The 16,018-nt window shown below is 36.3% G+C and overlaps 1 protein-coding gene across 1 annotated transcript; it reads right to left on the reverse strand.

The window, feature by feature from the left end:
• Positions 1-861: 861 nt before the first annotated feature.
• On the reverse strand, positions 862-15,764 carry LOC131198095 (vomeronasal type-2 receptor 26-like). The gene is made up of 6 exons (XM_058182604.1): positions 15,574-15,764; positions 14,553-14,844; positions 8,150-9,007; positions 6,607-6,834; positions 5,726-5,852; positions 862-1,763 (listed from the first exon to the last, which is right to left on the reverse strand). The coding sequence occupies exons 1-6, from the start codon at positions 15,762-15,764 to the stop codon at positions 862-864; spliced, it is 2,598 nt and encodes an 865-aa protein (XP_058038587.1).
• Positions 15,765-16,018: the final 254 nt, after the last annotated feature.

Below are 16,018 nucleotides of genomic sequence, written 5' to 3' on the forward strand. Positions count from 1 at the left end.
AAGTAATTTAACAACCGGTTTTCTGCCCTAATGATTTCTTCCAACAACTAGTTTGCCAAACTGCTCAGAAAGTTAACAACCGGTTCTCCCGAAATGGTGCGAACTGGCTGAATCCCACCACTGCCTAAGTTACATCTCTTTCCCCCTTCTGTCAAGGACTTTCCCAAATACCATTACAGATGGAACTATAGCTAACAGACTGATAATGACTGGCAGCTTCTTTGAATCTGAGAGCAAGATGCCGGGTCCTCCTGACCACTGCATATGGAAGGAAGATACTACTGAGCAATTGTCCAGCTGTCAAGTTATCACTCAGTCAAGGACAAACACTATGAGATTGTCCATCTTGATTATATTCTGACATGCTACTGTATTTCATAGCTGATAGTTACATAATTAGTGAAAAAGATGTTAGAATTTAAATCCAAATCTTAGACATTTGCATTCCTTTGAGAACAGATAACTTCAAAGATTTCTCTGTAATATGTTTTAGATATATTCCTTTAAAGCAGTAGGGAAAGGGGAGAGGAAAGGGCACACACCAATCCACAATTTTATAATTTACATGGAAATTATGCTGAAGTAATACAATTGTTGATATCAAGTAAATAAAAATGGAACAAAAATGGAATGGGCTTCAGAAAAGATACTTCAAAAACAGGATAATGTATCAAGAGCCAATACAAAGAAGTGGGATGCATACTTTTCCCTTAATTAAATCTTAAGACTATTTGAAAAATGGAGAAAGGTATATAAATCAGGATCTGGGAGAGATATTTTCATGAATATTCTATATTATTTAGAAATGCAAAAATGTAAATTAAAAGCTTTTGTCTGATGATGAAAGAGAGTGATTATTAATCACTCTTTTCTTCTCATTAGTTGTTCTCTGTTGTTCAGGTCTGGCCGAAACACAATGATATAGCATTTGGGGAAAAAGATAAAACCCAGAAGCCCAGCACTTGAAGCTAAGATAGAAAAGATCTCCACAGCCACTATGTATTTCCCTTTGGAGCTCAGGTATGCTGGGACAAAGGTCAGCCAAACACTGCAAAAGACCAACATGCTGAAGGTGATGAACTTGGCTTCATTGAAACTGTCAGGCAATTTCCTGGCAAGAAAAGCTGTGGTGAAGCTGATAATAGCCAAGAAACCCATATAGCCAAGGACACAATAAAACATGGTCACAGAGCCTTCATTACATTGCAGGATAATTTCTTTAGTCACTGAGATCATATCAACATCTACAAATGGAGGGTTAATTGACAGCCAGAGTGTACAAATGCCTGCTTGGATCAGGGAGCAGGAAACAAAAATAGAATTAGTTAATTTTTTCCCCACCCATTTCCTCATCCTAGATCCTGGTTTAGTGACCATAAAAGCCAGAATCACTGTGATGGTTTTTGCCAAGACTGAAGAAACAGCCACTGAGAAGACTATGCCAAAAGTTGTTTGTCGGAAGAGACAGATAAATCTTCCTGGTTGGCCAATGAAGAGCAGTGCTGAAAGGAAACAGAGCAGCAGAGCAACGAGGAGTGTATAGGTCAGGTCCCGGTTGTTGGCTATGACGATTGGAGTCTTGTGATGCATCATAAATGCTCCAAGCACAAAAACAGTAGACAAAGAAAAAGAAAGTGCAAGGCAGGCTAAACTGATCCCTAAAGGTTCTTCATAAGTCAAAAAACTAACAGTTTTGGGAATACAAAAATCATGTTTCTTATTTGGATAAAATTTGTCATCACATCTAGAACATTTGTTTCTGTCTGAAAAAAGAAGAAAGAATGAGATGTTATTCTTATACAGGTTGTATATCTGTTTGGCATGGCATAAATTATCATACTGCAATCATCAAACTAATTTATGATTATAAACGTATAAGCATTAATTTTTAGCTAACATTATAGCTTTATAGAATAGAATAAAATTCTATTCTATTCTATTCTATTCTAGCTTTATAGTGTTTAGCTATCTAGCTAACCAAGCTAGATATAGCTATCTAGCTAACTAAGATTCCTGCTAAATTTAATTGGCAAACAAGTTTTATTTATTAAATTAAATAGAATTTGACTTTTTAAATTAATAAATTAAATTAACAATTTCTATCTATCTGTCATAGATAGATATCATATATCTAGCCTTTGATTGTGTGGATCACAACAAATTGTGGCAAGTTCTTAAAGAGATAGGAGTACCAGACCATAACATTTGTCTCTTGAGAAACCTGTACGTGGGTCAAGAAGCAACAGTGAGAACTGGACACGGAACCACTGATTGGTTCAAAATTGGGAAAGGATCTGGCAAGGCTGTATACTATCACCCTGCCTATTTAACTTATATGTAGAGCACATCATGAGAAAGGCGGGGCTGGACGAATCAAAAATTGGAATTAAGATTGCCAGGAGAAATATCAACAACCTCAATATGCAGATGATACCACTCTAATGGCAGAAAGGGAAGAGGAAGAGCCTCTTGATGTGGGTGAAGGAGGAGAGTGCAAAAGTTGGCTTGACACTCAACATTAAGAAAACTAAAATCATGGCACCCAGCCCTCTCAATACCTGGCAGATAGATGGGGAAGAAATGGAGGTAGTGACAGATTTTATTTTCCTGGGCTCCAAGATCAACGCAGATAGGGACTGCAGCCAAGAAATTAAAAGATGCTTTCTCCTATGGCAAATCTAGACAGCGTATTAAAAAGCAGAGACATCACCCTGCCAATAAAAGTGCGTATAGTCAAGGCTAAGGTTTTGTAATGTATGGCTGTGAAGGTTGGACCATAAACAATGCTGACTGCCAAAGAATTGAGACCTTTGAACTCTGGTGCTGGAGAAGACTTCTGCGAGTCCCTTGGACTGCAAGGCGAACAAACAAATCAGTCCTAGAGAAGATCAACCCTGGCTGCTCTTTAGAAGGCCACATCCTGAAGATGAAACTGAAATACTTTGGCCACCTAATGAGAAGGAAGGACTCACTGGAGAAGAGCCTAATGCTGGGAAAGATTGAGGGCAAAAGAAGAAAGGGACGACAGAGAACGAGGTGGCTGGATGGAGTCACTGAAGCAGTAGGCATGAGTTTAAATGGACTCCAGAGGATGGTAGAAGACAGGAAGGCCTGGAGGAACATTGTCCATGGGGTCGCAATGGGTTGGACACGACTTCTCAACTAACAACAACAACAACAACAAGCATCTATCTATCTATCTATCTATCTATCTATCTATCTATCTATCTATCTATCTATCTATCTATCTATCCACCCACCCATTTAGCTATCTAGCTATCTATCATCTGACAAATAGAATTAAAACTATGCTTCTTGTAAATCATGAAATATATTTCTTTTATCTTCTCTCCATGTACAAGGCATATAAATTTTACTGAATTTAATAAAAGCTTTAGTATATGATTTATAATGGCATTCTCTGCATAAGTGATTGTATCTTTCATAAAATAATGTCTGTGCTTTTGGGTTAAAATTAAACTTTGTATATGCCTTAGGTTGGTAACCCAATCTAATTGTTTTTTTCCCTTCATAATAAGTATGGAATCTTCAGTGAATCAAAGTCCTAATGAAAAAGACAGATCAATAACTATCAGCCCATCTGAGATATCAAAGCTATATCAAGGACTATGATTTGGAGTTCAGGTGTATTCAATATTACACTATATGAAATTATTCATATAATGAAAGAAAAGTGTACATATTGACTTGTGGAGTGAATATGTTCAGAAAAGAAAAGAAGCAATGATGGGTGTATATGTACTCTGACACATTTTCCAGTGTATTTATTTATTTATTTATTTATTTAAAGAATTTGATGGCTGCCCATCTCAAGCCATGAGACTCTTGGTGGCAGAGGAAGAGAAAGAGAGAGAAGGAGAAGAAAAAGGAGAAGGAAAAGGAGGAGAAGGAGAAGGAGAAGAAATATCAAATCCAATCAAACACAAAGCATATCCAAATAAATCCAATCATTAAAAGACAGCAAATTAGGATATCTAAAGATTGGTTTTGAAGATTGTCCTCTTTTTTATTTTCTAGACAGCACTCTAGTAATATATTTATTAGAATTTTATCCTGTCTCTACTACTTATAAGCTTTTCAAGAAGGTAATAGCAATAGCACGTAGACTTAAATACCACTTCACAGTGCTTTTATAACTCTCTCTAAGTGGTTTACAGAGTCAGCATATTGCCCCCAACAATTTGGGTCCTCATTACCCACCTCAGAAGAATGAAAGGTTGAGTCAACCTTGAGCCAGTGAGGTTCAAACAGCCAAACTACAGGCAGCTGGCAGTCAGCAGAAGTAGCCTGCAATATTGCACTCTAACCACTGCACCACGACAGCTCAATAATCATAATAATCATACCTAATATTCCTTTCTCCTCCTATTTTCTCAACAACAACCCTGTGAGACTGAGAGAGCATGATTAGGTCAAAGTCACTTCACTGGCTTTCATACCGAAGGTAGGACTAGAATTCTAGGCCACTTAATTACCATACCAAACTGAAACAGATTTTCATGTGAAACAGAAACAATTGGAGGCAGATGGTCCTATAAATTGCCAACATTTATGCTATGAAAGTTTTTATAAGTTACAACCAGCAGTTTGACTTGAATCTGGAAGACTACTACTAGTGCAGCTTGCACTGCAGAAGTGTTAGCAGAAGTCAGTGAGCGTGATCAATGCTGTCTGAGTGATCAATAAGAAAGAAGTTTTATTGAAATTGGGTTATATAAAGAGAAAGAGTGAGATATGGTTCAAAACAAACTTATGACGGACATAAAAGTGTATGGATACAGAGACTTGAGGATTTTAAAAAACAAAAGGGAATGAATGAAACAATTTATTTGTATAGTAATATGAAGGATTCTTTGCAAAGGCAGAAACAAGTGAACAGTGTTAGAGTAAATTAGTTTTAGTCAAATTTCTTTTTCTTATATAATGCTTTTAATTTTTTGGTACCATTTCTTATTCCTTTTTGTGTGTGTACTGTATTAGAATGCTTAGTCTGTAAGAAAATAGCATTATGGGTACAGTATATATGTATTTATAGTATACCTCAATGGCCTTAATAAATATAAAAATAATACTTTTTAAAAAATCAGTTCATGTTACCCACAACTTAACTACTGGATAAAATATTTTTTTCTTTTCTTTCCTGGGCTGTTTAAAAGTGCTTATTCTTTCTTTCTTCCTACAGACATCTGAATAGTTTATTATGAATAACTAGCTATTGTTTGGTAATGCTGAGTTTTGAATTTTAAAGTCAGAAAATTCCATTTGTAACTTTGTCAACACAGGAGGAAACTTTTGTTAGAAGAAGTGGCAGATAAAAAACAGTGGATCCAACCTCATATGCTTCTGTGGATGCTCCAAAATATGTAAGCTCAACATACCTCTTTGTCTAATTGTTTCGCTACCAGGGAGCTCAACATACAACATAGATAAAGAATTTACAAAAATATGTTTGTGGGAAACAAGAAAAAGTGATGCGAACATTGTTCAACGATACATGCATACATTAATTATAGTGATGCTTCATAAATAATTGGATAATACACCATAGAGTATAAATAAAGATTTGATAACTTAATTTCTTCATCATTACTATCAAAAGTAATGATAAATTTATGCTAGAATATTCCAGAAAGCAGAAATGATTCATCCCACACCATGTTGAATTTAATGAAAATATACTAATTAGTGAATGAATATCTCTTACCTTTCTCAGTTGAAACCATCCCTTCTGAGCATTGGATGCAGTCATAACAGCAAAATGGCTTTCCCTCCTTCACTTTTTTGCTGAACCCAGGATAACAGCTGTTACTGCAGACAGAAATGGGTATCACCTGGAAATTAAATGAAAATAAAATTATACATATGGACACTTTTTAGCCTCTCATTTGAAATGGTAAAACCATATCATGGGTATCTTCCCAGTCTAGGCAGAGCTGCTATTCAGCAGGTTCTGACAGGTTCTGGAAAACCGGTAGCAGAAATTTTGAGTAGTTCAGAAAACCAGCAAATACCACCTCTGGCTGGTCCAGGTGGGGTAGGAATAGAAATTTTGCAATATCCTTCCCCCAGGAGTGGGGGCGGGAGTGGAGATTTTGCAGTATCCTTCCCCTTCCACGCCCACCAAGCCACGCCCACAGAACCAGAATTTGAATTCCACCACTGAGTTTAAGGATAGGAATAATAGTCTGAAAAAGATGTTTATATTATAAGAGCATAAAGCTATAAAACTCAGTTAAATATACTTTTTAGATTAAACAATTATGAGTTCTTAAAAGAGAGAGAGAGGATAAATGAAGCATGGGCCATAATGGGCTGGAAATGAGGCAAATTTTATTATAAGGAAATAATACCCCACTTAATTTCACCTAAAAACTGTTAGGGTGTCATAATTCTGCTACTGATAATCAGATTTATTGTTGATCACTATAAGTTGCTTATCTGGACATCACCTTATGTAAGGATTTACTATTTTCCAATATGATGAATTTACATATAACATTGTTTGTTATATATATAAAATTATTATTATTATATATTGTGATTCCCCATGTTGATTCAGAATCAAGGACAATAATTAAATCCTACCTGATTAAACCAGCTGTGCCATGTAATCATTTCATCATTAATGGTTAATATTTGATCTGGGGAAGCTGAATGGTCCACATTTCCAACTTTCATACGAAGAAACGATTTATTTGGGAAAGCAATCAAGTTGATAATATCAAATCCAGCTGCTAGAATCCTTTTCTGATCAAAGGAAACCTGTTCCCCAGCACCATTGTTAAAAGCAACACTTCTCAGAAAGTAGTGGAGCTAAATTGAAAAGAAAAATGCAACTGGTTTGAGAGACTAAACATCCTGTTTCCTAGATGATAATTTTCAGAATAGAAAAGTAGATATTTTGTTGCATTCTAGATATATTTTCTCACTGTGTTGTAATTAAAGGGAAGATGGAGTCAAAGTTAGAAATTAAAAGAACCAATAGGAAAACCCTGGTTATTTTTGGTGAAAAATGACATAGAACTAAGGGAATTAATACTCCGCTAATTTACCTCCAACAGCTTGTTTTAATAGAAAAACTTGTTATAAATAGAGCATCCGGAGGCTCCAACTGGTACAGAATGCGGCCGCGCGGGGGATTGAGGGAGCTCTTCGTAGCTCCCATGTAACACATCTCCTGCGTGGACTGCATTGGTTGCCGGTGGTCTTCCGGGTGTGCTTCAAGGTGTTGGTTATCACCTTTAAAGCGCTCCATGGCATCAGACCGGGATATTTACGGGACCGCCTGCTGCCGCCAGTTTCCTCCCATTGTCTGGTGCGTCCAGTGTGCTCTCACAGAGAGGGCCTCCTTAGGGTGCCGTCAGCCAACCAATGTCGGCTGGCGGCCCCCAGGGGAAGAGCGTTCTCTGTGGAGGCCCCGGCTCTGTGGAACGAGCTGCCGGTGGGACTCCGTCTTCTCCCTGATCTTCAGACCTTTAAACGCGAGCTCAAGACTTTCTTTTTCCACCAAGCGGGGCTGGCCTGATTGATTGATTTTAATAATTAGGGATTTTACAGGTTTTTAACAGGGGTTTTATCTTTGTATTTTTATTCTAATAGTTTTAAGTATACAGCAGTTTAATAAGTTTTTTAATTTTGTTATGGTATTTTAATTTTGTTATGGTATTTTAAATGGTATTTTAAATGGTTTTTTGTATTATTGTTGTTTTATTTGCTGTTGTTTTATTTGCTGCCCTGAGTCTTCAGAGAAGGGCGGTATAAAAATGTGAATAATAAATAAATAAATAAAATAAATAAATATCAAGCAATCATAAAGACATAGAGAAACAGATTTATTCCCATGTGAGGAAAATAAGCTTTCTAAAATGATAATTATGAGTTAACTAACATAAGTAGAGATCCAGCAAAAATCAATGGACAATAGTAATATAATAATAATTAAGGTAAAAATGATCAATGATCAAAAAATGATCTTCAGTCAGAATGCTGTGCTTCTTTAACTATAAGGAAGCACAGCATTCTGACTGAAGATGATTTTTTCCCATTCTAGGACATGGGAAGACAGTTAAATTACAGATTCGTGGTTGCAATCAAATTTTCATAGTATTTTTACTAATAAGGGTATTACCTGCCAGACATCTTCATTATGAAGCTTCCTTCCTATTCTGTCCAAAATTGATTTCTCAGAATTTCTAGAGGAAGACAGAGCATTTAAAGCATGAGCTATGGCATAAATAGCATTGTAGATGCTGTAGCTGTGGCCAGTCATGTCCATTTCAAAAAAGGGTCCAGGAAGATTCACCAAATTTTCTTTACCATTGCAAATGTTTTCATCCACATCACTCATAACATTTGTGAATACACAGTCAAAGGCTTCTTGCCAGAACTGTTTGATAAATCTATCTTTTTTTGCACTGAAGGGATTTTGTTCGCCAGCAAATAATCTAAACTCTGGTAAAGCAGTGGAATGCACTGTGAAGGAAAGGGCACCATCGATTATTTTGATATCCCAAGTTCGTTGAAAAGGGATTAAACTTAACTCCATCTGTGCTGTCATTATCCAAACATTGCCTTTTGGTTTACTTCTCACCTCTTCTATATTTGGAATATATTGTAGCCATAACAAATAACCCATAGCAAAGGATTCTCCATTGAACACCAGTGCATTAACCTTACCACTCATTGCATGGTCATAGATTTTTACCCCCTGCTGAAGCATGCCATCAAGTCTACTGAAATCGGTTAGTTTGTGAAATTTTTCAATGAAAGAAACACAAACCCCATTTTTGGAAAAAAGAGGAATCATACTTTCTACAAATTTTTCTCCCTGGTCATTATCCATGATAAGAATCCCAATCCATGTCCAGTTAAAATGCAGGAGCAGTGAGAGAATCCCTTTGTTCTGAAGTTCTTCTGCAGGAACCATCTGATAAAAGGAAAGGCCTGGAGTTTTATCATTCATTACCGGAGCAGAGCCATAAATGAGCTAGAGAAAAATAGGAAAAGAACATAAGAGAAACATCTAGATAACATTTTCATAGCAGTAAACATATATTTAAAATAATCTTATAGGTAGTGCCAATTAGCAACCATAATTAAGACCAGCATTTCCGGTGTAAATTATTTTAATCATAAGTTTTATTGATCTTGATTTTGCAATCTTTTTTTTTTTGCTTGGGTTGTTAAACAAATTTTCATGAACTTATGAAGTGAATCTAGCTTCCCAATTTTTTTTTGCTGTTTTTAAAAAAATAGAAATTGGCAAAAACGGTTGCAAATTGTGGGATCTGACCACAGGATGCTATAACGATTGTAAATGGGAGCCAGTTGCTAAGTGCCTAAATTGAAATCACATGACTGTAAGGGTGACATTATGATCATATGTGAGGCTACAGATTGCAAATCACTTGTTTTGAAGTCACTGTAATTTGAACAGCCATTAAATGTATGGGCAAAAGCTGAGGACTACCTTTCTACCAATCTCTTAAAATATCCTTGTCTGCCTCATTGAGATGAGAATTCCCAAAATTTTTATTCCAGGAATTTTTAGTTCTGGAAGGCATAACAGTCTGGCAAGTGTTGGAAGTTTGTTGAATTAAATTTCAATGATGCTCCATCTCTGGAGGAAATACTTATATAAATTCATCTAAAATCAAGCAGCAGATTCATAGATGATGGGCAATTGTTTTTTCATATTATCAAAATATTGAATGAGTAGATATAATCCTTGTTCATCTACATGCATGGATAAACTTAGTAGTTTTGCCTATATACACAAATGGATAATATGATTTCCACATTGATCTAATTTCTAACAGTTGAAGTGAAACAAAAGTTACACTTTTGTAACTACAGGACGAGTCACTTAGTATTAATATTTGCAGATTTCAATAAAATTAGTTTTGTTAAAAACATCTTTTGCTATATAAGTACCCAAAATGTAACCTTATGAAGAAATGTCTAGCCACAACCAATCACAATGCATTTGAAAGGGTGAAAGTTTTTCATAGGCACCTTCCCAATTTAGGGATAGCAATAATAATTTAGAAAATGGTTTTGCACTGTAAGAACAATGTAATTTAATGTAAGAACAGCAATGGCTCATACCTGAAATTTCCCAACTGCTCCAAAAATGACCTAACACATATAGATTTCACTGAAGAAAATGTTGAAAAAGCTCTTCGCAAACTGAAACCATCTCTATCTATAGGACCTGATGGACTATGTCAATACTTCTTAAAAAAGCTTTCCACTAATATAGCAGAACCCCTAAGCATAATCTTTGGAAAAGCCTTTACAACCAGTTCCTTTCCCAAACTTTGGTCACTAGCCACAGTCATCCCTGTCTTCAAAAAAGGAGACCCCAGCTTAGTTGAAAATTACAGACCAATCTCTCTATGCTGTGTCACCTGTAAAGTTATGGAATCTATCATCAACCAATCCATTACCCTCCACCTAGAAACAAACAATCTACTCTCTAATAAACAATTTGGTTTCAGAAAAAAATTATCATGTAACTTACAACTTCTTCACTGTAAAAACATATGGACTACAAATCCTGATCAAGGCAAAACAATAGATGCAATATACACAGACTTCTGTAAAGCTTTTGACTCAGTGGTACACAACAAATTTCTCCTAAAACTAAAATCCTACGGCATCTCAGGACCCCTCCACAATTGGATAACTGCATTCCTGTCAAACAGACAACAAGTGGTCAAAATAGGCAGTGCCCTATCAAATCCTAATCCTGTCAAAAGTGGCGTTCCCCACGGCAGTGTTCTTGGACCAACACGCTTCATATTATACATTAATAATCTCTATGACCATATTAAAAGTAATTGTGTTCTCTTCACTGATGATGTCAAACTATTTAACACTACCAACAATACAGCTACTCTTCAAAAAGACCTTGACTTTGTGTCAGAATGGTCTAAAACCTGGCAACTCCAAATCTCAACCAGCTAATGCTCTGTCCTACATACTGGAAAAAAGAACCCAAACACTAAATACAAGCTTGATGGACATTATCTTACAGATGACCCCCATCTAGTCAAAGACCTTGGAGTCTTCATATCCAATGACCTAAGTGCCAAAGCCCACTGCAACTACATCGCAAAAAAGGCATTAAGAGTTGTTAACCTAATCTTATATACCTTCTTCTCCAGAAACACTACACTACTAACCAGAGCTTATAAAACATTTGCTAGACCAAATCTTGAATACAGCTTGCCTGTCTGGAACCCATACTGCATTTCAGACATCAATACAATTGAAGGTGTCCAGAAATAATTTACAGAAAAGTTCTCGACTCCTCTGAATATAACAAAATACCTTATGCCACCAGACTTGAAATTTTGGGTTTAGGAAACTTAGAACTCCGCCGCCTTCGACAGGACCTGAGTTTAACTCATAGAATCATCTATTGCAATGTCCTTCCTGTTGAGGATTACTTCAGCTTCAATCACAACAATACAAGAGCAAACAATAGATTTAAACTTAATGTATATCACTCCAATCTTGATTGCAGAAAATATAACTTCAGTAACAGAATTATTAATGCTTGGAACACACTACCAGACTCTGTGGTATCTACTCAAAATCCCCAAAGCTTTAACCAAAAACTGTCTACTATTGACTTCATCCCATTCCTAAGAGGTCTTTAAGGGGCGTGCATAAGAGCACAAATGTGCCTACCATTCCTGTCCTACTGTTTCCTTTCATTATATCCAATTTATATAGTTATTACATACTCATACTCATAGATATGCTTATATATTATATAGTTACTTCATGCTTATGCTTATATATACTGTTGTGACAAAATAAATAAATTAAAAAAAAACAGAAGTTTAAAGCTTAGTTAAATATAATTGTTTCAAGTTTAAACATGATTGAAGTGCAATCATTAGTTGGGAAAAGAGAAAGTAATATAAATATCATCGGCTATGGCAAACCTCCTTCCCAGGCTGAAGGTAATCAACAACTGGCAGATGACCTGAATGAGTTTTACTGCAGGTTTGAAAGGAAACTACAGCCACCTATCTCCATAACCCCCATCTCAGACACACCAACAACAGCCAAGCCTCCTACAACTGACCCCATTTCATTGGGTTCACAACCCCTAGTGATCACAGAAAAGGAAGTGCAGGACCTATTTCACAGACAAAAGCCAGGAAAAGCTCCAGGCCCAGACAAGATAACTCCTTCTTGCTTAAAAGTCTGTGCTGACCAATTGGCCCCCATCTTCACCCATATTTTCAATAAATCACTAGAGATGTGCTATGTTCCTTCTTGCTTCAAACGCTCTACCATCATCCCAGTGCCAAGAAGCCCACCATCAAGGAACTGAATGACTACAGACCAGTTGCTCTAACATCTGTAGTCATGAAAACCTTTGAAAGGCTAGTGCTTTCCTACCTGAAAACCATCACGAATCCGCTCTTAGACCCCTTGCAATTTGCATACCGAGCAAATAGATCAACAGATGATGCTGTTAATATGGCTCTGCACTACATCCTATAACATCTTGAGTCTCCAAAGACCTATGCAAGGGTCCTTTTTGTAGACTTTAGTTCAGCATTCAATACCATCATTCCAGACATTCTTCTAACTAAGCTAAACCAGCTACAGGTACCGGAACAGACTTGTAAGTGGATCACAAGCTTCCTAACAAACAGGAAGCAGCAGGTGAAGCTAAGCAAGATCACATCAAATACCTGTACAATTAGCACAGGGCCCCCCCAAGGCTGTGTGCTCTCCCCACTTCTCTTTTCTCTGTATACCAATGACTGCATCTCCAATGATCCATTTGTTAAGCTACTGAAGTTCGCAGATGACACAACAGTGATTGGTCTCATTCGAGACAATGACGAATCCGCATATAGACGAGAGGTCGAACGACTAGCCTTGTGGTGCAACCAAAACAATCTGGAACTGAACACACTCAAAACCGTAGAAATGGTGGTAGACTTTAGGAGAAACCCTTCCATACTTCCACCTCTCACAATACTTGACAACACAGTATCAACAGTAGAAACCTTCAAATTTCTGGGTTCTATCATATCGCAAGATCTCAAATGGACAGCTAACATCAAAACATCATTAAAAAGGACAACAAAGAATGTTCTTTCTGCCAACTCAGTAAGCTCAAACTGCCCAAGGAGCTGCTGATCCAATTCTACAGAGGAATTATTGAGTCTGTCATTTGCACCTCTATAACTGTCTGGTTCGGTTCTGCAACCCAACAAGAAAAACACAGACTTCAGAGGATAATTAGAACTGCAAAAAAAAATAATTGCTACCAACTTGCCTTCCATTGAGGACCTGCATACTGCACGAATCAAGAAGAGGGCCGTGAAAATATTTGCAGATCCCTCGCATCCTGGACATAAACTGTTTCAACTCCTACCCTCAAAACGACGCTATAGAGCACTGCACATCAGAACAACTAGACACAAGAACAGTTTTTTCCCGAAGGCCATCACTCTGCTAAACAAATAATTCCCTCAACACTGTCAGACTATTTACTGAATCTGCACTACTATTAATCGTTTCATAGTTCCCATCACCAATCTCTTTCCACTTATGACTGTATGACTATAACTTGTTGCTGGCAATCCTTATGATTTATATTGATATATTGATCATCAATTGTGTTGTAAATGTACCTTGATGAACGTATCTTTTCTTTTATGTACACTGAGAGCATATGCACCAAGACAAATTCCTTGTGTGTCCAATCACACTTGGCCAATAAAATTCTATTCTATTCTAATCTTGGAAGCTGTGTCAATGTCTCTTTGTTGTTATGTGAATGGGGATTTGGGAATCAAGTCCATTGATACTTTCACAATAATTTCCTATTAAATATTGATTTTTTTTCAAAGCAATTAATTTCTAACAAAAACGTTTTTATATGAAGACTAGATTTATCTAGTTTAAAGGAAACAACATATGTGGCTAAATTTCTGTTGGAATTTAACACTGAAAAACATTGCAGATTACACTAATCACTTGCAAATTGGTTCCTTTAACAATTGTGGGTTTTAATTTTTTGAGGATTAAGTTTTGAAATTTATTTAAATTGGATTACATTCCAATCCACTGGCTGAGTTCTTGCAACATGCTTAACACTAAAACCAGATTAACAAGTGCAAGTACACTTGTTCAAGTTTTTGAACAAGTGTACACTTGTTCAAGTTTTTGAACAATGATGCTTCCAGATAAATGAACCAACCAATTATTTAATATGATTGCATAGTTCATGCAATTACTAAGAAAATGGTTGGTTGTTGTTTTTTTAAAGAAATCACTCATTAAAATTTGCACACCATTTTACTCTTAATCCATGAGGATTAAATCACTGATTTAATCAGCTACCAAGTTATTTATGAAAAAATGAACATCTGAATTATTTATTTGAATATACATTCATCTGAATATACTAACATTAACAAAAACCAAGCTCTGTTGTAAAAGCAAGACATTTAAAGTAGAATGATATTTGCATGCAAGTATGTCCAACATACCTGTGGAATCTTATAGATATCCAGGAGATTTGCCACATGAAAGGAGATTTCAGCATCCAGTCCTCCAATAACAGCTATGACTTTATTCTGAATGTTACATAAATAGTTGGGGACAAGTCTCTCAGTTGCTGATAGAAGTAGCATGGTGGCTTGATAAGTCCTTTGAGCGTTGTCATAGCTGTCATAAATATGGAAACCCAGGGTGAGATTGGGTAAGATTTGTGGGTTTTCATTGATTTCCTTTACTGCAAATGCCAAAGCCAGGATGTGTTGGTAATTCTTAGGAACTCCACTATGATGAGAGTTGCATTACACATCAGAATAATATTTTACCAGCATTTATATTCTAATCAATAGTTCCAGTATAACAGGCCTGTTCCATCAATTAATTCCATATTTTGAATTATTAGAATTAGAAAACTAACAGCCATCGGGTTGTAGAATTAATAGGCAATAAGTATCAGGGGTATATGATAAAGAATTCAACATTCATTGTCAAAACACATACATTTCTGCAGGAAAACTGTGCTAATAGTTTAAGACCTAAAACACAGGGAATGTTTGGAATCCACATGTATAATGTGGCTTTCAAAAGGAAAGACACTCAGTCATCTGGCACAGAGCCAGGCTTGCAGACACCCCCTTGAAATAGAAGTTCTTGCAGTGTGTTTGAAGGAGTTTTGTTTTTATTAGATATAAAGCAACTTAATGTATCTATATAGAAAAATGCAAACATGCTCTAAATCAGCTTTTCATGTCCCACAGTATTGCCCAAGCCGTGTAGAAATCACTAGAAGTAGAGGTCCACCCAAAGCTACTCAGTTGTAAGAGGTTTGCTTTATATATTTCATTTTTTCCCCACATTATATGTTGCCTCTCTGATAAAAGAATTCTGTTCTTAGCATCTCCTTAATTTCACTTAGTCAATCAGCTATTATTTTCTGATGGAAATACCATCATTAATTATTTGAGTAATCAAAAAGACAGGAAAATATGAACAAACAATAATTACATTCCTTACACAAACTGCCCAGGCAATACTGGTGGGGGAGGAACTTCAAAGGTGACTTTTTCAAAGACTGGACCGACTTCAGATGAAATCCCACCAACTGTTATGTCTCCTGGATTATGGTACTTGTGATATGGAAGATATGGATGAAAGATGCTGCATCTATGAGTCACGCACACTACATGGGGACTTAGCATTAGCATTAAGACCAATAAAATTTCCCTCCCCATTACAAGGGACAATGTCAAAGAATCCCCTTATTACATTTCCAAATCTCAACGAACTCTTATTCCTAGAATAAAACCATTAGTGTTTTTGAAATTAACACATCCTGACTAAGTCTTATTCCTGTTATATATTAGATCCAGACTTGGGAATCCTTGACCATCTACAACCCTGCCAATTTATTTTTGCAGCTCTAAATGGTATTAATAATTTAAGAGAAAGAGAGTAGGAA

The sequence above is a fragment of the Ahaetulla prasina genome, chromosome 4 (assembly GCF_028640845.1).
Source record: "Ahaetulla prasina isolate Xishuangbanna chromosome 4, ASM2864084v1, whole genome shotgun sequence".
In the NCBI taxonomy this organism is placed as follows: Eukaryota; Metazoa; Chordata; class Lepidosauria; order Squamata; family Colubridae; genus Ahaetulla; species Ahaetulla prasina.